Source organism: Gymnogyps californianus, chromosome 1 (genome assembly GCF_018139145.2).
Source record: "Gymnogyps californianus isolate 813 chromosome 1, ASM1813914v2, whole genome shotgun sequence".
Lineage (NCBI taxonomy): Eukaryota > Metazoa > Chordata > Aves > Accipitriformes > Cathartidae > Gymnogyps > Gymnogyps californianus.
In genome coordinates, this window is record NC_059471.1 from 102629799 (window position 1) to 102650245 (window position 20447).

The 20447-nt window shown below is 40.6% G+C and overlaps 1 protein-coding gene across 1 annotated transcript; it reads right to left on the reverse strand.

Moving 5' to 3' along the window:
* Nucleotides 1-317: 317 nt before the first annotated feature.
* On the reverse strand, nt 318-19882 carry IFNAR2 (interferon alpha and beta receptor subunit 2). Its single transcript, XM_050900894.1, has 10 exons — nt 19801-19882; nt 18172-18503; nt 16563-16659; nt 13182-13223; nt 12741-12870; nt 12386-12549; nt 9867-10039; nt 8164-8326; nt 7002-7120; nt 318-2382 (listed from the first exon to the last, which is right to left on the reverse strand). Exons 3-10 carry the CDS (start codon nt 16603-16605, stop codon nt 1693-1695), a joined length of 1524 nt encoding a protein of 507 aa, XP_050756851.1. The 5' UTR covers nt 16606-16659; nt 18172-18503; nt 19801-19882; the 3' UTR covers nt 318-1692.
* Between the last annotated feature and the right edge of the window lie 565 nt (nt 19883-20447).

A 20447-nucleotide genomic window follows, 5' to 3' on the forward strand; every position in this document is an offset into this window, starting at 1 on the left:
TATTAGTGATGCCTGGCCGCTTGGATACTCATAATCTCTGAAGAGCATCTTCAGCATACAGGCTGGCAGCTGGGAAGGCAGGAGATGGGAGGTCAGCATAAAGTGGATAAATAAATAACGCATAAACAGACGTCAGATGACGCATAGTGTCAGACCTGATCTTGAGGGAAATTCCTGCTGCAGGCAATACAAATGTTACCTGGGGAAAGGTTTATCTTCTGACTTCAGGATCTGGCCTGCGCCAAAGATGCCAATGCCACTACTTCTGCCACAACATTCAGCGTCCCTTATCAAAACCAGCATAAACTTGGGGGAAGGGTGGAGCAGTTTTATTATTCACAGAGTACAAAGGGTTCTTTCTCAAGCTATTACTGTTGCCAACTGAAAATACCAGTTCTTTGTGGGGGTTTAATACATTTGTTTCTGGCCCATTTGTCACCTCCTGTTATTAAATGAGGCTACAAGGCAGATTTGGCCTTCCCTGGGATGGGCACAGTCCCACTGCCTTCGCCTACGTGTGAGCGACTCCCCTGGCTTCTACCACTGTGGAGAGGTGCACACCAACCACACTGTACAAACAGCAGAGCGGTACAGGGTCCGTGTGAGTGGAAGTTTCATCCACTGATTCTACGGATGCATAAATCTGCAAATAATCAGCTCATCAAGATCCAAGCTGTCAGGTACTTACACCTACTTAGTTCTTAACACTACTGCAGCAGCAGAATATATTCCCGCACCTTACAAATTACTCTCAGCTATCCTGACCAAAAGAATGACTGCCACCCATGGCAGCCAGAAACTGCTTGTGGGCAGAAAAGTAGTACCTAAGCAGATCAACATGAGGTGAAAAAAGTTGGTTTCTTCAGCTATGTGACACCTAAATGCCTTCCCATAAGGAGTAAATTCTTAGCAGGCTAACTCACGTAGCTTTTCAAAGGCATGTAGGAGCCACAGTAAAAACTGAGACAGGGATAGGAAATTTTTTTTTATGAGGCACAAATGTTAAAGTATAAATGTACACAGCAGTAAATTTTATATGTCATAAAAAATTTTTAAGAAGTGTAGTATTCAATAATTGCACAAAATTATATTAAAAAAAGTATAAAAAGGTGTATTTCATGCCTTGATTCACAGTAAGGAGAACTCTTTTCTAAGCCGAGTATTCTTATCTCTGCCCCCATTACTTCACTTGATCAGCTTTCTCTGCACAAATGTAGAAACCAGTTCACTGACTTGAATACAGCAATCCATCCAGCAAAACAGGTTTCAGAGTAATCCATCAACAGAGATAAAGAATAAAAAAAGAAAATGAAAAAAGTGGTCTGGTTGAGAGACCAGCCAACTCAACTCCCTAAACTAAATTCTCACTTGAGTTATAAAAACTATTTACTTTGTAACAGCTAAAAGGTATAATTCACTATCAGACTGCAAAATGCAATAACTACTCTTTCTGCTGCATCTGAACAGTCATTTTTGTTTCTCTGTGGATAACCCAACCTGAACCATACCTGGAGCAACCTGGAGAGATCAGAGAAATATTTGTTAAAAATGAGTGTTGCATATTTTCAGTGTTCAGGCATATACTCACAGAATGTTAAAAAAGAAAAAGACAAGATCTGTATGTTGAGTCCAGAAATAAAAGCTGGACAATATTGATTTGTATGTTATAAAATAATAGTGGTTCTCACTTATTCATCTTCTTATGTATTCAGTTTTTTGGTCCATATCTGAATCTGATGAGTCACTTTCATCAGAAGACGGAGAGGAATTTTGCCATTCATGAGAGCCATTATGACAGTATGGTTTCTGCACACCTTCCGTGTCATCCAGGAGTTTTGCTTCAAAAGCACGAGTACATTGCCAGTCAACTGCATCTTCTTGGGAAGAAAGAAGAGCTGCAGAACTATTCACATTCTCTTCGGAGGTTCCCAACAGCACAGTTTTTAAGTTAATGGTAAAGCAAGCACTGTTCCTTCGCCTAGAAGAATAGTTACAATTTACCTCAGAGAAAGGATTAAGTAACTCACGACTTGTGTCTTTGTCTTCTTCAATGTCCATCTCATGCTCTTCAAAATCTTCTGGGTCAGTGTCTGGACTTTCACTTGCCTGGCTGCTGCTGTTGTCACATGCACTATTTGTGGAGTACTGCACAAATACATTTGGCGTGTCAGAGGAATGAGGTACTCTACTTATGACATCACGCCTTGTATAGTCATGATTACTTATGGCATCACTGTCACTGTCATCGCTGTCATCTTCATCACTGACACCACCACTGGATTCATTTGCCTTTTTTTTAACCTCTTTGTAAATGATCTCTACAGAGGCTATTTCTTCAGATTCAAATGTGCAAGGTGAATAGGCTAACGTCCTGATGAATACCTAAAAGAGCAAAGTCAATTAAAAAAAATCAGCAGAATTTGCACACACGCACAGAAAAATATGAAAAAAATACCCCCAATCATGAAGTTGTCAAACAAATTATTCCTTCTGTACCACATTTTTGGCTTTTTCTGCAGAGTTCTGGGCATCTAGGATTGTTCCCTCTTCTCCATTCCTGTAAATACAACAGCCTTCACTACAAATCAAGGCACACAGCATTGGACAGCCTCAAAGAAATGACACTAGTGCCAAGCAGTGTCAGGTATGAAATGTTTTAATTCTAATTTTTGAGATATCTTTCTAAGACTAAAAGCTCATTTTAGAAATACATCTTAAACCTGAGGTGAGTCTTGCAACTCTCTATTAGCTCTTGCAGTTACCATGCAAAAGAGAAGCCTTACATGGATGATCAATTTAAATGTCCTTTAGAAATGTACCATTTGAAGCAATGAACTATATAACATCCTAAGTCCCATTTTCTCTGTTTTACTCTGCACTTCTGAGGATTATTGAATATTCGAAGCATTGGGGGAAAATGTTGGCAATAAAAAAAATTAACCTGAGACACTACTTGGCAAAGTCATGTTCAGCAATCCTAGGCATATGAAGGTAATGACATAGCAAAGGACAGAAACATGAGGAAAAAAAGTCTTAGAAAAAGTTGATACCAATCTGCTCTGGTTATGCTTGTAGAAAATGGAAATTATTTATGCTGAAAAAAACCCATGGAATTAAACGTAAAAGAAGTCAGAGACTATAAAAAAAATAAAAGAAAGCAAGCAAAGATGGATAGAAACAAGTCCCCGGAATCTTGATATTTTTGCTTGAAATTTAGTGGCAGTTCAGTCTCTTCTACTAAAATAAAAAATTAGCTGACTCAGGACTGGCTTTCTCAAGCACTAAAACATGACACTTGATCACAGAAAAAGTCAAAAGAAAGATTATTTTATTCAAAATAGTGGAACAATTTGAGTGATATATTACCATCACCTTTCTTTCTTCCTTAAGCACTGTCCTAGTTTCAGCTGGGATAGCGTTAATTTTCTTCCTAGTAGCTGGTACAATGTTGTGCTTTGGATTTAGTATGAGAATAATGTTGATAACACACTGATGTTTTTAGTTGTTGCTAAGTAGTGTTTATACTAAACCAAGGATTTTTCAGCTTCTCATACCCAGCAAGAAGGCTGGAGGGGGCACAAGAAGTTGGGAGGGGACACAGCCAGGACAGCTGACTCAAACTGGCCAAAGGAATGTTCCATACCACATGACATCATGCCCAGTATATAAACTGGGGGAGCTGGCTGGGAGGGGCGGATTGCTGCTCAGGGACTGGCTGAGCATCGGTCGGCAAGTGGTGAGCAATTGCTTTGTGCATCACTTGTTTTGTATATTCTAATTCTTTTAGTATTATTGTTGTCATATTATTATCATCATTATTTTCTTCCTTTTCTGTCCTATTAAACTGCCTTTATCTCAGCCCACGAGTTTTACTTTTTTTCAATTCTCTCCCCCATCCGACTGGGTAGGGGGGAGTGAGCGACTAGCTGCATGGTGCTTAGTTGCTGGCTGGGGTTAAATCACGACAAGCACTGTTCCTTAATCATGGACTTTTTTTACCAATCACTATCTGTGACTACCAAGAATACCTCAGCATTTGGAAGGTGATGCAGGTACTGTCTGCCTTGTGTACCTGCCCATCCTCCCCCCCACCCACACCCCGAGTAAGTTTTCTTCCAGAGCTATATTGTTTCTTTTCTTTTCCTTTGCTTTTTGTTTTCATCCAACTCCAATATTCGGGTAGATCTTGACAGCCTGGTCCAAGAGTTAGTTTCTAAGATACTATGCCAGCTCTAGATTCTGTCAGAGATAACTTGCATATAAATATCCTTTTTTCCTACTAAGTGTTCCACTATCAGGCATTCTTTTCACTAATGCCTGTTTATAACAGAATACAGTAATAAATCATTACTGAGACTGGAGAAGGAAGACAGACATCAGGCTACCCAGAGAAGTGATCCTGAACTTGCTAGTAACAGTTTTGGAACTAACAACTAGGACACTTTTCTAGCAGGGACATATCCACACATACCATAGACTGGGATGCAGTTATGAGATACCTGTGAAACTGGAAGGTTGGGGACCTGCAAGGTATATCTGATTTCAGTAAAGAGGATTTTTCCTTTGACTGAGAAGCTACTATTGATGTTACAAAGCAGACTCAGGTTTCCTGAGAAACAACACGTTTTAGAGACTGCTTCCTCAAAGCAGGGTCTCATCTCTACAAAGGTCTTTGATGGTCTGTCCTTTGTCTCCCTGTTGACATGAATTGAGAGTAAGTTCTTATTTGTTGTGTGTGAGATCATTTCCAACAACCATCCAGATCTTGCTCTTACCAGGCTACTGAGCTTTTACTTTTAGCACTTCTCACATGCTGTCCTTGACTCCTTTTGTGGACAATAACCATGAAGCATAGCTTTAGAAAAAAAAAGTCTTAGAGCACTAACAGTGACTCTTTTCTTCTCCAGATCTGCCTAAATAACTGGCCCATCTTCTGCGGATAATGAGGCCAAAACTCCCAACTCTAGGCCATTCTTATGCATCGCTACAGGAACAATACGCTGTGCTGGTTTTGGCTGGGACAGAGTTAATTTTCTTCATAGTAGCTAGCATGGGGCAATGGTTTTGCATTTGTGCTGAAAACCGTGTTGATAACACAGGGATGTTTTTGTTATTGCTGAGCAGTGCTTACAGTGTCAAGGCCTTTTCTGCTTCTCACACCACTCCACCAGTGAGTGGGCTGGGGGTGCACAACGAGTTGGGAGGGGACACAGCAGGGACAGATCACCCCAACTGACCAAAAGGATATTCCAAACCCTATGACATCATGCTCAGCATATGAAGCTGGGGGAAGAAGAAGGAAGGGGGGGACGTTTGGAGTGATGGCGTTTGTCTTCCCAAGTACCCGTTACGCGTGACGGAGCCCTGCTTTCCTGGAGATGGCTGAACACCTGCCTGCCGATGGGAAGTGGTGAATGAATTCCTTGGTTTGCTTTGCTTGCCTGTGCGACTTTTGCTTTACCTATTAAACTGTCTTTATCTCAACCCACAAGTTTTCTCACTTTTACTCTTCCGATTCTCTCCCCCATCCCAACGGGAGGGAGGGAGTGAGCGGCTGTGTGGTGCTTGGTTGCTGGCTGGGGTTAAACTATGACATATGCCCATACCCAACTGGGTCTTAAAGCTACCTTTTGTCTTTTCAGCTTGCTTTCCTATGGAAACGTGATAAAGAAAAGACCTTGAAGGCAAGTTTAAAATATTTGCTTTCAGTTGTAGAATCTCTCAAAATGCCTTTAAACTCCAGCAACCAGGGACCTGGCTAAGCTATCTTCAAATCTTCACGGAATGCTCTGATTTTTGGTGTAATAAATGGAAAAATACTATAGGCGTAACTGGTTTTGTTCTTAGAGAGGAGTACAATGCTGCAGGGTGAAATAATAGAGGCAAAATGCGCCAGAAACTGCTTTGCTAAGGAGCAATGGATACACATTGCTCCTGAATGTTTTCAGAGCATCCTTCTTGGTGGAGAACAGGTCTTCTCCCTATGCACTTCACCTAAGAACTGGAGTAGGTTTTTTGTTTTGGAGTTATTGCCCTAGCTCAGATGACAGAAGAAATTTGTCTGCTGCAGGAAGGATTTACGTAAGGTAATTTTCAAAGGGCAAGGAGTTAATTGTCCTACGCTGGGTGCTCTGCTGTAGGACCTAGCCTGCTTCTGTGTACCATAAAGAGTTCATTTAAAGTTACTTTGGTGGGGGTCTCCCCTTCACTACTGCTTGCCCCCTCTAACTTCATAGAATCATAGAACAGCCCAGGCTGGAAGGGATCTCAAAAGACCATCTGGTTCAACCTTTCATGGGAGAAGGAGCCTAGATGAGACTATCTAGCACCCTGTCCAATGACATATTGAAAACCTCCAGTGATGGGGACTCTACCACATCCTTGGGGAGGTTGTTCCACTGATCAATTGTTCTCACTGTAAAAAATTTCTTTCTTATATCGAGATGAAACCTCTCCCAGTGCAACTTGCACCTATTGCCCCTTGTCTTGAGAGCCTCTGTCCTGCTGGTAGCCGCTCTTTAAGTGCTAGAATACTGTAGTGAGGTACCCCCTGAGCCTTCTCTTCTCCCTGGAGAGAAGACCTAAGTCCTTCAGTCTTTCCTCACAGGGCAGGTTCTCCAGCCCTTTGCTCATCCTCGTGGCCCTCCTCTGGACCCTCTCCAGCCTGTCTGCATCCTTCCTGCATTGTGGGGACCAGAACTGGACACAATACTCCAGGTGCGGCCTGACAAGCGCCAAGTAGGGTGGGATGATCACATCTCTACCTCTGTTAGTAACTTGTCACAGAAGTAGCAAGAAATGGTTTTGAAAAAGACTGAATATTTGTTCCGCAGAACAAACAAGATTTAGCAGCCTATAGACTATCTTTGACATAGGTAAACTGCAAATTAAAACATTATATGTACTTACATAACTTGCACCTAATGCATGGGATTAGAAATTTCAGATGGTAAACTTCCTCCTTCCAACCAGGAAGGTTAAATATGAGAATTATTACATACCAAGGTATGTGGAAGTGATTTTTTTTGAAGAATATAACCTCCTGCATGCATACACTTCAGGACACCAGCTAACACCAGTGAAAAACATACAGCACCTGCGATTGCAACTGTATGATAATCTGCAAATGAAAACAAACAAACAAACATACATGAATGACGTTTCCAATGACTGCATTTCATATTTCACATTCAGAATAGCTATTTAGAATCACAGAGTAATTTTGGTTAGAAGGGACCTCTGGAGGTCATCTGGTCCAAAGTCAAAACAAGACCAAATCTCAAATTAGATTCAGGAATTAAAAAAGAAATTACACCATCTTTGATAACTATTTATGCAGTTAGTGGAGATTTGTATGGCTCACAGGATTAACAATAGATTTGTAGCCCCAAAGTGGATGGGTTTTTATATTTCACTTATAAATCTGTCCTGGTTTCGGCTGGGACAGAGTTAACTTTCTTTTTAGTAGCTGGTACAGTGCTGTGTTTTGGATTTAGTGTGAGAATGATGTTGATAACACTCTGATGTTTTAGCTGTTGCTAAGTAGTGCTTATCTTAAGCCAAAGCCTTTTCAGTTTCCCATGCTCTGCCAGCAAGCAGGTGTGCAAGAAGCTGGGAGGGAGCAGAGCCGGGGCAGCTGACCTGAACTAGCCAAAGGGGTATTCCATACCATGGAACGTCATGCCCAGTATATAAACAGAGGGGAGTTGGCCGGGAGGCGCAGATCGCGGCTCGGGAACTAACTGGGCATCGGTCAGTGGGTGGTGAGCAATTGCATTGTGCATCACTGGGTTTTTTTGTCCCCCCCGCTTCCTTTTTTTTGTTATATTCCTTTTCATTACTATTATTATTATATTTCATTGTTACTGTCGTTAGTATTATATTTTATTTTAGTTATTAAACTGTTCTTATCTCAACCCACGAATTTTACTTTTTTTTCTTTCCTTTCCTCCTCCTCACCCCACTGGGAGGGGGAAACGGCTGCGTGGTGCTGAGTTGCTGACTGGGGTTAAACCACGACAAAATCCCCACAATGTTTATCACTCAGAAGGTACTTTCTCTCTTACTTTTTTTAGAATTGACTTGTAAATCTTCCTACGTAAAAAGAAAACATTTGCACATAATCAAGTCAGACAACCCATTCCTGCACCACAGCACAGTTACCTTGTTGAGCGACAGAGTCTGCAGTTATACATTTCCAGTCTGATGGGATGGAATGTTGGTTTAGAGATGCAGTGACCATAACAGACACACAGTAATTTCTATTTGGATACAATTCTTCAATGACAGTACTAAAAATTTCTTCAGTGGTTTTCTCACGTGGCCTCTGCCATGAACGACAATGTTTTAAAGTTAGTTATTTGCCTAAAAAGAGATCACCAGCCACTGATAAAACGTTATGGCTATTTCAGAGAAATGCAGTAGCACGTGAAACTGCGAAGACTGACATAGTAACCCAGTGGTTTACCTAGACAACTGCTTCATTTCTAGTTCTAGTTGGATGTCAAGAAGCCTATCTTATGCCTGTTTGTGAAATACTGTATTATCAAAGATAAACTGCCTCTGTCTCCAACTGTTGGTCACTATATGTCCCCTTGAAGTAGCCTCACATAGATTCTACAGATTTGAAACTGCAAGTGATATTCTGATTCAGGAATCAGGGGAAAAATACCCATGGCAGGCAAGTTGTGGTCCTTCTGTGACTCATGGCAGAATGAGTTAGACAGATTAAATTCCCAACAGGTACCTGTCTGACCTGCTGTTCAAAACTTCCAGTACAGGCAGTCCAGACTCTAGTTAGGCAACTTATTTCAGTGCTTTGCCAGCCCAAGTATTAATGTGTCTCTTGAAGTTTAACCTAAAGTCTGCACAACTGCCAATTTCACTTCACTGCTTTTGGTCACAGCGAATGGTTTATTTCCTCCTTTTCTGTAGTAAATGTTTACATACTCAGAGACTCTGCCTCTAACTGTGATTTGCTTGCTTACACTAAGTGGTCCCCTATTATTCCAGCATTTCCTCACACGACATGCATCAGGATGCTGCACAGTCCTCACTGTTCCTTTTTGGATCCTGCTCAACTGGTCTGTACCTTTTCTGAACCCCAGACTGGTGTGGGGTAGGTGGGCTTTACAATTACTGAATATGTGAAAATATGATTTTTTTTTTTTATCTCTCAGCAACATGTGAGTCATGTTTAGCTTGTAATATTATAGAATGCTCTCACCCTTTCTGGCAAAACTGCTGCCTGTGTAGCTGTTACCACTCTACTTATTACACAGACAATTATTCTTAAGTGTTATGCCTTGCATTGGTCCTTACTGAATTATCTCCTATTATTTTAAGATTATTTCTCCCTTTTTGTGAGGATCATTTTAAGTTCTAATCATGCCTATCTACCTCTCTATTTCAACATACAGAAAACCCGAATTTAAATAGTACCGCACCCAGAATAGGTTGTTTCAGAAACTAACTGGATACATTTTTCCAGTTTGACAGAAAACTACTGAACTGCTTTCTGAATATATTTTCCTATCAGCTGTGCATACACCTGCTAGTAGTTTCTGCTACACTGTCCCTTCCTTGTCTTCCCAAAGAATAATCACTTGAGCCAGTGCCCTGTGCTTTATTTCAAGTAAGGATACAGGATAACTAGTATTCCTCTTCCAGGCCTGCTACTCTGCAGTAGAAGGAAGCTAAGATTATGCTGGCCATTCTCTTTGTTGTCTTCTAAGTATCAAGTATAAGTATTCTAAGTGTATCTCAGTATTCACGTATTTGCTTCTGTGAATCTGCTAACAATCAGAGCCATTTTATGCTTTCTGTATTTCTCCTCTAAAGCACAAATAAAACAAAAAGTTCTTTACCTTATACTCTCCATCAAGTGTTTTCAGTGTTATACCATAATCAAGCTCTTCATAAATATCAATTAAAGACAGTAGCTTTTCATTTTTTATGAAGTGAGAGGTTGGCAGCTTTATGGTGACATTTATGCTGTTTAGACGGGAACTGATATTAACTTCTGGTGGTCCCAGGCATGCTATTGAAAAAAAGAAAGAGAAAAAAAAAAAGATGGAAAAAAATATACACTATGTATTCAGTACCAATTCTATTTCAGTGATGGATATATAGCTGACTAAGCAGATGCCAGAGTATGTCACTGTTGTAAATCCACAAGGCCTTGCAATGTTAAGTTCCATGGTCAAATGATCTTTTCCCACATGACTAGATTTTAAAAGCAGAAAGCAGTGGAAGGGAGGCAAGAAGCAAAAAGGTGACAGAGGCTTTGCTTCAGCTCCACAGAGATGTCAGCTTTTTATCTGTTTAAGAGGAAAGCTGAGGTTAATGTATAGGAAAAGCTGATTACTTTCTTGCTCATCATCATCTTCTAATCACTCTCTGGAACGAATCTTTGTAGAAATTCAGTGGTGCGTAGCCCTGCACATATTCATACTGGTTGCAAGGAAGGCTATAGGTCTAAACTTGACAGCTGAGCTCCAAAGACTAAAAACTCTACTGACAGTAGGACAGAGGACCTAGGAAAACATAGTTACACTTCTGTGAGACTTCCACGGAGTTCAAAGTAACCTCTCAAGTTCAGATCCTCAGAACATGTATGTGTTTGAAGAGCCATGCACACTAATCGTGTCCTGTCTCCAAAACTACACATCCATCAAGATCAGAGGAACTTCCGTAGTGAATCAAGACTAAGATCTTCTTTCCTCCAACACAGGAAAGAAGTAGGAATGTTGGAAAATGATGTGAGAACAAACTACCTCCATAATCCTCCATTTCCATGTAGTACATTATGGGGGAAAAAAACCATGAAAATTTAGAGTTTGTATTTCACTTTTGTCTATTCTAGAAGCATGTACATTTTGATCAAGGTGGAGACTGGTTTGCCAACCTCTGCAAAATTCAAAAAAGCAATATACATTTGCTAACTACTGTTCCTGAAATAGGGTAGAAAGCAAAAAAAAAAAAGTTTAATACTTAGAACAAATGTGAGCTTTCATCTGCTCTCAAACAGGAAAGCATGTCCTAGTCAAATCGTTGCACACTTACTCCTTTCTCATCTTTTAAGTTACAAATAAACATTAGCTTAAATCTGGTTATAGTCAAATGCGGTTGTTCTCCTGGGTCTTTGTTATGAAGCCTTTCTGTCTTTACTCAAATCCATCTGTCAACAGGAGTGAGATTCCACCGGAGGTATTTGAAGGTAGATATCAACTACACCCAGTAGGGAAATATCTCAGAATACTGATTCTTTCCCATTCAGGCACTGTAAAATAAGAAAAGACTACAGGGTTCATCTAAGTCACGTGCTCTGGAAAACATGACTTCACTCAATTGCTTATGGTTTGAACTAGAGAACTACTAGCAAAACATCCAATTTCAATTTACAAGTTGCCAGTGATGGACAATCAGTCAGAGCACCTGACAGTTTGTTCCAGTGGTCAATTCAAAACATGCCTCTTGTTCCTAGCTAAAATTCATCTAGCTTCAGCTTCCAGTCAGGGCATGCTGTTATGCTTTGTTCACAAGACTGAAGAAGCCTGCCATTGTATTAACTAGTGCTCAATGCACCTTCTGATCCTTCTCTTTATTAAACTAACTGCTGAAAGACTGAAGGCCTCCACCTCAGAGGGATGTTCTCAAATCCTTCAGTTATCCTTTTTATCCATCAGTGGCTATTCTCCCCATCCCCTCCAATTTTTCATCATTTCTGAGACTATAAGTGGACACAGCAGCATCTACCTCTGTGCTGAATTCAGAGGTAACATGACCTATTTTTCCTCCATAGTCCTCCAATTGTTCCTCAATCTCTGTCTCTGTTACTTCAAAACTGAATACTAAGCACAACTAAGGGTGAAGCCACCTCTGGCATTAGAAGATGTCACAGCTAATAAGAATCTTCTTTAAGCAAGGAAAGGGAAAACAGCAGGTTGATGAACAAACAAGTAAATCTCTTCCCCTACACTTAATGCTGACATGGTATTTCTCTAACTCTTAACATTGACTACTTGAAGACATAAAAACAATGTTGCTTTTTTTTAAGTTATGTATCTTACGCACTTAGAGATTTTTACTTTGTGCTTGTCAATGCTTGACGCGACGCTATTTCCTCTATATTTATATATATATTTAGATAGAGCCTCGTCCATTTGTCAGAACTACTGTAGCCACTAATTTTAGAGAGCTATCTATATATTCTGTCTTGTAACTGATATGTGATAGATTATATACAAATTCATATTCTCTTAGATAAATGAATAAGCTACTGACCAAGTTTGGAGTGTCTTACTGTAAAGCTAGCAGAACATCATTTATATATCAGCTACGAATAAAAACTATTAAAATGAGCAAATGCAGACAGAGAACTTACTGTCAGTAAGTGGCGCAAAATGAAGTACAGAAGAATTGAATACTTCAGTTCCTATGAAGCTCTGAACCAATGTAGAATACACAGTGGTAATCTCTTTGAAATCATCTGTCAGATTACAGGAAAGTTGTGTAATATCTGAACATTGTTTAGCAGTCTTCCAGCTCCTGTAAATCAAAATAAGTTAAAAAAAGATCAAAATAACCTATCTGGATTCTCTGATACAGGAAAGCATTGGGGGGAAAGGGGGGAAAGCATTTCTGAGTGGAAAAACAGACAAACAAGAAAACCCCAGCCTTAGCATTTTGAGTCGATAAACTTTAAAAGTAAAATGTGTGCCTAATAAAATAAGACTTGCCTGCGGTCAGTGTACAGCACACGATAGTATGTTGGCACAGTTGGATCACTTTTTGCCTGCCAGGACAAAATGTGCTCAAAATTGCGAGATTTCATTTGTAGGTTGTGAGGTGGCCCTCCCAGAAATCCTTCTAGAAAGGGGAAAAAAAAAAACCAAAACCAAACAACCCACCAGTATGAATTGCAAACAAATGTGAGATTGCAGCAGTTCTAATAAATAAACCCAATTAGAGCAGCCCAATATTTGCCCCAAAATAAAGCAACAACAGAACAGAGTTCAGCACAATAGAAACAACAATGCAAAGGGCTGTCCTCCTGTATTATATTTCTATTAAGTTCTTTCTTCAAAAAGCTTTAAGGTTTAAAATGATGCTTGGTGAGAATATGCAAGTTTTTTGAACTGTGTTAGAAAAAGCATTTGAAAGATAATAAAAATTCTTACCAGACAAGCTGCAACAAGCTGTAGACAGAATGCTGATGTACACTGGAAAATGAAACTATGTATTAATGCATTTGTATGTCTACAATATCTGATTATTAGCTTACTATTAGAAATATTAATTTGCAACAATTAGAGACAATACTCAGTATTCCATCAGTGGAACCATTTCTTTTTTTTCACATCTTCTTCTTACTACTTTCCTCTACCCTTCCCTCCTTCCTCAGAGTATGGGACGTCCCTTCTGACCTCTGTCATTAATTTGAGGCTCCTAGGAGCTAGTTCTTCCATAACTACACTGTGGTTCAGGCTTATGCTGATCCCTGCCAGATGAAGTTCAAGACTTAGTGTGAATAAATGTACTTAAGATGTTCTTATCAAATATTGTCTTAGAGAATTCTGACTATATTTCAGGTAGCTCACTCTATTAAACACCATTTTAAGTCACGACAAGAATCTTAAAACTGGTCTGGGAAAAGATACTATTACTGCTTGAAGAACATTATTGAATCATCTTCACAGATGTCCTTCTTTGCTAAATGTGGGGAGTCCTCAAGGCTGTAGTTTAACAATTTTCGTATATTACTCACTGTCTTCAGTCAGCTAACTCTTGTAACTCTCTATTTCAGGCTCTATTTTGTAACTCCCTCTCTATTTTGTGTCCTGTTTCTGTAACATTTCCCTGTGGGTCTTTACAGCATTCTATTCTCTGCCTCCAAAAGAAAAGAAAAAAAAACACCAACAAATGCTGCAACACTTCCTCCCCTGTCACAGGGTTAAGGCTACATTCAGCCGTCAGTCAGGCCTACTGTTCAAGTAATCTCTTGAACCCAGCCTTCTTGCAGATACTGACATTCTAGAGGTCCCCATATCTTCTTGCATATAAGAGACTGTTCGTGCATCCAGATTCTCACTGTATCCAGAATCCTTTTCCTTGACCAACCCAGTCTTGCATCATTCATATCCTTTCAGCATGGTGCTTCAAGACACTCTTGAAATTATTGTTCTGACCCTTCTAATTTTTTTCTCAAGATCCTTTAGCTCCCTTCCGCTTTCTGAGTGCAACAAATATAAACTTCCTGTCCTCATTTTAAAGGCATTTCGTGGCCTGTCTTCCTACTGATGAGATGTTGACTGCCATGCTCAGGTGGCCAAAGAAGTTACTAGTTTAATTTCAAACATGCATACTTTTTCTCATGCTTAAGACGAACTCCATGGAAGTATCTGCAAAATGACTTCATTATTTTCCCTAAAAGTCTTCTCCATGAACTCTCTTTTGTCTTGACACCTAAACTGTCTACCCAAAAATATGACAAGATCCAAAACACCGCTGGCCTGCTACCTCTGCTGAACTGTGCTAATTAATACTGTCTTAACATGTTCTTTTATTCTCCTCATCTCACTTAAAATGCTAGCTTCTGTAGCATTAGAAATGTAATTGACTTTACATTTGTACAGCAACTAACACAGTAGCACTCTGGTCCACAACTGAGGTTCTCAGGTGCCACACTATGACAAATTATAACACAACTACTTGACGTGTCAACAAGATGTGCCACAGTAAGAATGACCATGAAAAGAGAAAAGAAATCTTGGACATACCTCATAAAAAATTAAAACAATCTTTATGGAGATCTACAAATGATGTATAGGACAGGACTATCACAGAATGGTTGAGGTTGGAAGGGACCTCTGGAGGTCATCTGGTCCAATCCCCAACTATGTGAAACATAGTACCAGAATACGTATTCCTGGTAAAGTAGAGGGGATTCAGAATAGTAGTGGGTCACTGGGAACTGCCTTGTCCCAGACACACTAGGAGAATTTCCTAATGGATTAATGCAGTTATTTTATGATCCTTGTCTACTTTTGCAGAGAGTACTGGAAGAGGAAAGGAAAGATTTCCTACTCAATTAATTAAAGAGATATCTGCACAGAATCATTATGGCTGCAGAGAAGTGCCTTAAAAATTGCCCTTTAATTAGCAGTGGGCACACAGAGAAGCACACACAAATACACTTGGGCACCTAAGTTTGTTGAAATCATTTGGGATGGATACTTAGCCAAGTATCCCTTATAAATCTGGCTCTGCGGACATCTGTCTCACAAATACTAAACTATGCTCCCAGCATCCCTTCTGAAACTAGATGCAAAGAGATTAAGTAGCTCACTTGAGTTGCATATGCAGCAAATTTATATTTCCGCAAGACAGAAAACTCATCTCTTTCAAGCTTAATTTTGCCATTTAAACCACAGGCACCCTCTCTCTTGTACGTCTTCCTTTTGCACTTGTTCTTCTATGTTATTACTGAATAATAAACATCCCCTTAGAGAAGTGCAGTTAAAAGTAGAACAATTGATATATTGCCATATAGTAACAGATCACCTATCTGGAAAAAACATCCAGTGGGTATGAATAACAAAGCAATACTTTAACAGTTATTATTCTTTACCTTGAACACAAGCTCAGATCTGTAATCGTCTGTGGCAGGAACTCTCCCTTTTCCCAACAGGCACACAGCCTTTAGCACATTAAGGCTACTCCCATTATAGAAACAGATAGTGTCAGTGCACAGACCCACTTCCTTGGAGCAAGCCCTTCGGATTAGGAGATGCAAATAGTTTTTTGCCATTCTCTCCTATGCCAGCCACCTCACATGTGTCAGCTGTCTTGCTGATGTATTTCCTGTTGACATAAATGTTCTTCTATTCTGTCCCTATTTGCAATTCTTAAATGCCTCTCCTCTATCAAAATCAAATTCCACTCATCTAGAGTTCAAACTGCCTCAGAACTTTGTTTCAACAAACATGTTTAGCAAAGATAGTTGCAAAGTTGCAAAATTTTGTAGGTTACACTTACGTAAGAGACACAGACAAGAAAAAAAATCTTAGACCAAATAACTGGAAAAATTAAGACTGGAGAAATAAAGATGGTCTGTAAACTGAATGAGGAATCTTCTTTATCATCTTATCCTTTTTCTTTTTACAGAATTAAATGATCCTATCAAAACAGCTTCTCACTACAACTACAGCTCAGCCAACAAACTATGTTTGTTGTGCCTGCTAATCCAGAAACCAAGGAGTCCTGAAAAAAATTAGAATAAGAAATGAAAAACAACACATCCAACTAAGAGTTCACTGGACATTTAGAGAGACAGAATGCAGTATGCTGGTTCAAAACATTTCTGTCTTATGGGAAAATCACGGTTTATGTATACAATGGAGTATGTAGAATATAATACACTAAATTCTTGATTCTGTGAATTATTCCAGGGAGAGCTCTGTAATAAGATGATGGTATCTTACTTGAGTAACTCAGAAGGAGTGTTAGTGAAAAATTAGCAGTACTACTCCTCTTACAATATAAAGGTACAGGCAACTTACCAAGTTGATAAAAATGCATTGGTCCATCCATCAGTGTTTTCATAGTGATTAAGAAATATAACCTACTGATTGTAAAATAAACATTTTGCTTCCATATCTGCAAATACATTAAAAACAATCACATTCAGCAAATCATCTTAGTAAATTACTTGCAAGTAAAACGAGGTCTATGTACAAAGAGTTATTTTAACTTCTTCAGTGTTTGGGGGGAGGCAGTGGTACTGAAACAGTTACTGCTATCGGGGGTGGGGTGGGGCAAGGATCCTCAGATTAGACAGGCAATTTTATACAATAGCACTCTCCTTTTTTCACACGGAAAGGGCTCTTACCATTTCAAAAAAATACAGAAAGCATTGTATGATTATTTGTATTAATTTTGCATGAAGATAGCATCTGAAAATTCTATGCCACTCACTCCAACTTATTAAATACAATGAAAATAAACATTGCTTGGCTTTGTTTGAAATATTACAAGAACTCATCACTGTTGTAAAAAATGTTTCCAGAAAGAGGGTAGATCAAGAGGGAGGTTAGGAAAAAATAAATTATAAAATTATTAATTATAAGGAAGTTATGAAGTTTATGTTACAATTTTTTAATACATAAATTCTATTAAAATATTCCCTCTCCTCGATGTTATTATTTTACTCTATTTATTATCCTCATAGCATTAATATTCGCAAGATCTGGCTTTGAATTACAGGCAAAGTACTAAGGAACAACTGTGAATCTATAGACGGCTGGGCAAGGGTATAACTATTTCCAAAGAATGTTCTCCTCAGTTTTAATACAAATAAATTGTTTTTTAATTTAAAATTATTTTTAAATACAACTTAAATTATTTTCTCTGCAAAACAAACAGCTTAAAATTTAAAATCATGACAAAGCATGCTATAGTCAAACTTAACACACTATGTTAAAATCAGATGAATTAAAAAAACCCTTATCTGAGATGTCAATCTTCCTCTGCTCAAATGCTGAGAACCTGTAGCTGTGCAACTGATAATCATAATTCTACAGACAAAGAGAACATTCTTTTCATTTCAGTTTGGTTCATTTTATTAATTCATTCAAGCATGAGGAATATTTAGGAGATATAAAATACCAGTCTTCCTCTTTTCAATCAAAATTAAAAATGATGGATAAGAAGATAAGATTTACTAGTTACAAAATATTTAAGTTTATCACTGATATCAGCAAACTAGAAAGCGATTAAGTCACACATATCTATCAAGTCCATTTAGTTTTGGCACTAGTGAATGTGACAAGATAAAATAATTTGACTTTCTCATTCAGATCAAGCTTACAGACTACACAAGTAGGAAAAAAAAAAAATCTTTCTACTTCAACAAGGTTACCAGCTTCGTTCAGAAGTCACATAGAAACCTAATGCCAAACAATGTTACTTTCACAGTCACTTTAAAGAACAGTTACACCTGGAGGATCTGATTTTTCAGGCTGTTCAAAAGTTTCTCTTAAGGGGAAAACTTTGAGGATCCTGAATTTACTTAGCAAAACATTTCCTTTATGTCTTAATCCTTGCAACTAATCACACAACATGTTCAAAGAACTCCATATATAGTACTATGCAACAGATGTATTTGCATACCTTTGATCCTTGCTGTACATGGTGTCACAAATAACAACTGTCCCACTCTTGGAATCTGAAGTGACTCATGTATGGCTCTGTATGCTGAACAACACATGTATCTTATACAATGCATATTCAAAGCCAAGTTATGTGTTTAGCACCTTAGAATATGTAAGAAAAATGTGACAAAACAGCTTTATCTCCGAGTTTGCATGGTTGTCTAAATCTGGATGTCCTCTGCAGATCTACCAATGCCAGTGAAATTCCAGGGGAAATTCCAGGTGAAAACCATTTCTGTCAGAACACTGGTTAGGTTTTGTTACTCTTCCTCTTCAGAGCTCCAGCAATCCCTGGAGAGAAGCCATGGAAATACTAGTGAGTCCAGCCCCGACTCACCTCATCAGCCTAGGCTCACAGTAACTCCCCTGGGAGCTGCCTGAAGTACCCAGCGCTTTCAAAACTCAGCTTCACACTTCCACATCATATTCAGTGGCAGCTCATTTTTAACTGGAGTTCAGGCCAGGTTGCTTTGTATATGCTTCCAATCAGAAAAAAAGCAGGCTTTGAAGTTTTGAAAGTCACTGGCTTGTATTTCAGAAAAGCTCCACATCAGTAAAGCAGAAAGCACACCCTGTTCTTTGAAACAAGCAGATGGTATATTTATTTCTAGAAATCTACTTATTGGAATATTGAGAGAGATCACAGGAGATGTTTCAGGAAGAGAAGTCAGCAGAGGAATGTTCTAAACCTACACCGGTAATACAATGTATGGATCAACTTTACTACTAAAACCGTGTGAACTAGGGAATTGCGCTGTGGGTTGTAATGTTATGCCCACGCTCTATTCCTGGCTTTGCTGAGGGACTTTGGATAAGTCACTTCTAACGATATTGAGATCATTCAACCTTAATAATCCAAGTCCATGAACCAGAAGTCCATTTTCCATACACTGCCAGCAGTGCTCCTGGTGAGCTGGACATGCCCCTGGAGGCACCAGTGTGGGACACGCAGCAATAAAACATACCAACAGACTCCTTGGCTGCCCTGTGCCGCTCCAGCACGCCAGGGAGGGACAACGAAACAGCACTTGCGACAACAAGCTCTGTGAGAGTCTAGCGTTGTGTATTTTTCCTTACAAATTTCTGGCCTTGAGCTACACGATTACCTGCATCAAAACCAGCTACAATGCACCTCACTGGCTATCGCTAGGGTCAATTTTGCATTCAGTGCCACTGCCGAAGAAACAATCCCAACAACCCGCTGTTTTCCTGTGCGATTCAGCTGATGTTACGCCAGAAGGTGCTGCGGGGACGCGGACTTCGGCCAACAGCGACCTCCACAACGCGCCCAACAGAAACCAGGGACCTTTCCAGGAAATCCCGGCAGCCGACCGCAGCTCGGGAAACCAGGCCTGGCGCCCACAGACACCTCCCCTCGCCGAGAGGGGGAGCACACCGCGGCGCTCCGCCGAGCGCGGCCGGCCCGGGCCCTGAGGCGGTTACGGGCCGCCCCACTCCTTGCTCCGGCTGCTCTAACGGAACAGCTCCAACGCCCACACCACAGACGGGCGCCCCCAACCCCTGCCCCACGGGCGGCGACCCACTAAGAGAAAGGAGGGGGGAAACGCCGCCGTCTTCCCAACCGTACCTGGCAGCAGGCGGTATCCCTGCCGTCTCCGCTCCGCGCCGGCTCCCCATGCCTCCCCTGTGAAGGCCGAGGGAGAGATGCCGGCCGCCGGCGCCGAACGGGAAGCGGCGGAAGGGCCGCTGCGCAGCAGGCTGGCCCCGCCCCCGCCGCCCGGCCCGGCCCGGCGGGAGGTAGGGCAGCGTACTTTGGGGGGCAGTGACCGTTACGGCCGTTGGGCCCCGGCCTTAAGGCGCCGCTTCCTCCGGAGCGGGGTCTGCGCCTCGCCGGTTGCCGGAGGCTACCCTGGCGAAGCACAGCTTCCCTCCCCACACTCGCGCAAAGAGGTTTCTGCCCTTGTTTCGCTTTCCTTTACCCGCCTCGCCCCCTCCTCCCCCCCCCCCCCCCCCAACCCCGCCCCGGGCTTTGATGCTTGTTGTCGTGAAGGAAGTCTGGGCGGAAAGCTGCAAAAGCGCTTGCTGACTCCCTTCCTCGGTTGCGGTCTCCTTGTGCTTAGTGCTGAGGGAGCGTGGTGCTGCTGCTAAGTGTTTTACAAAATATTTGCTTTAATGGGCACCCCGATAGATGAGGCGTCCTCTGTCCAAGTATTTTCTGATAGTGGAAGCAGCAGTAATGTATTAAATATAGCCTGTATCATGTCATGTGAGGGA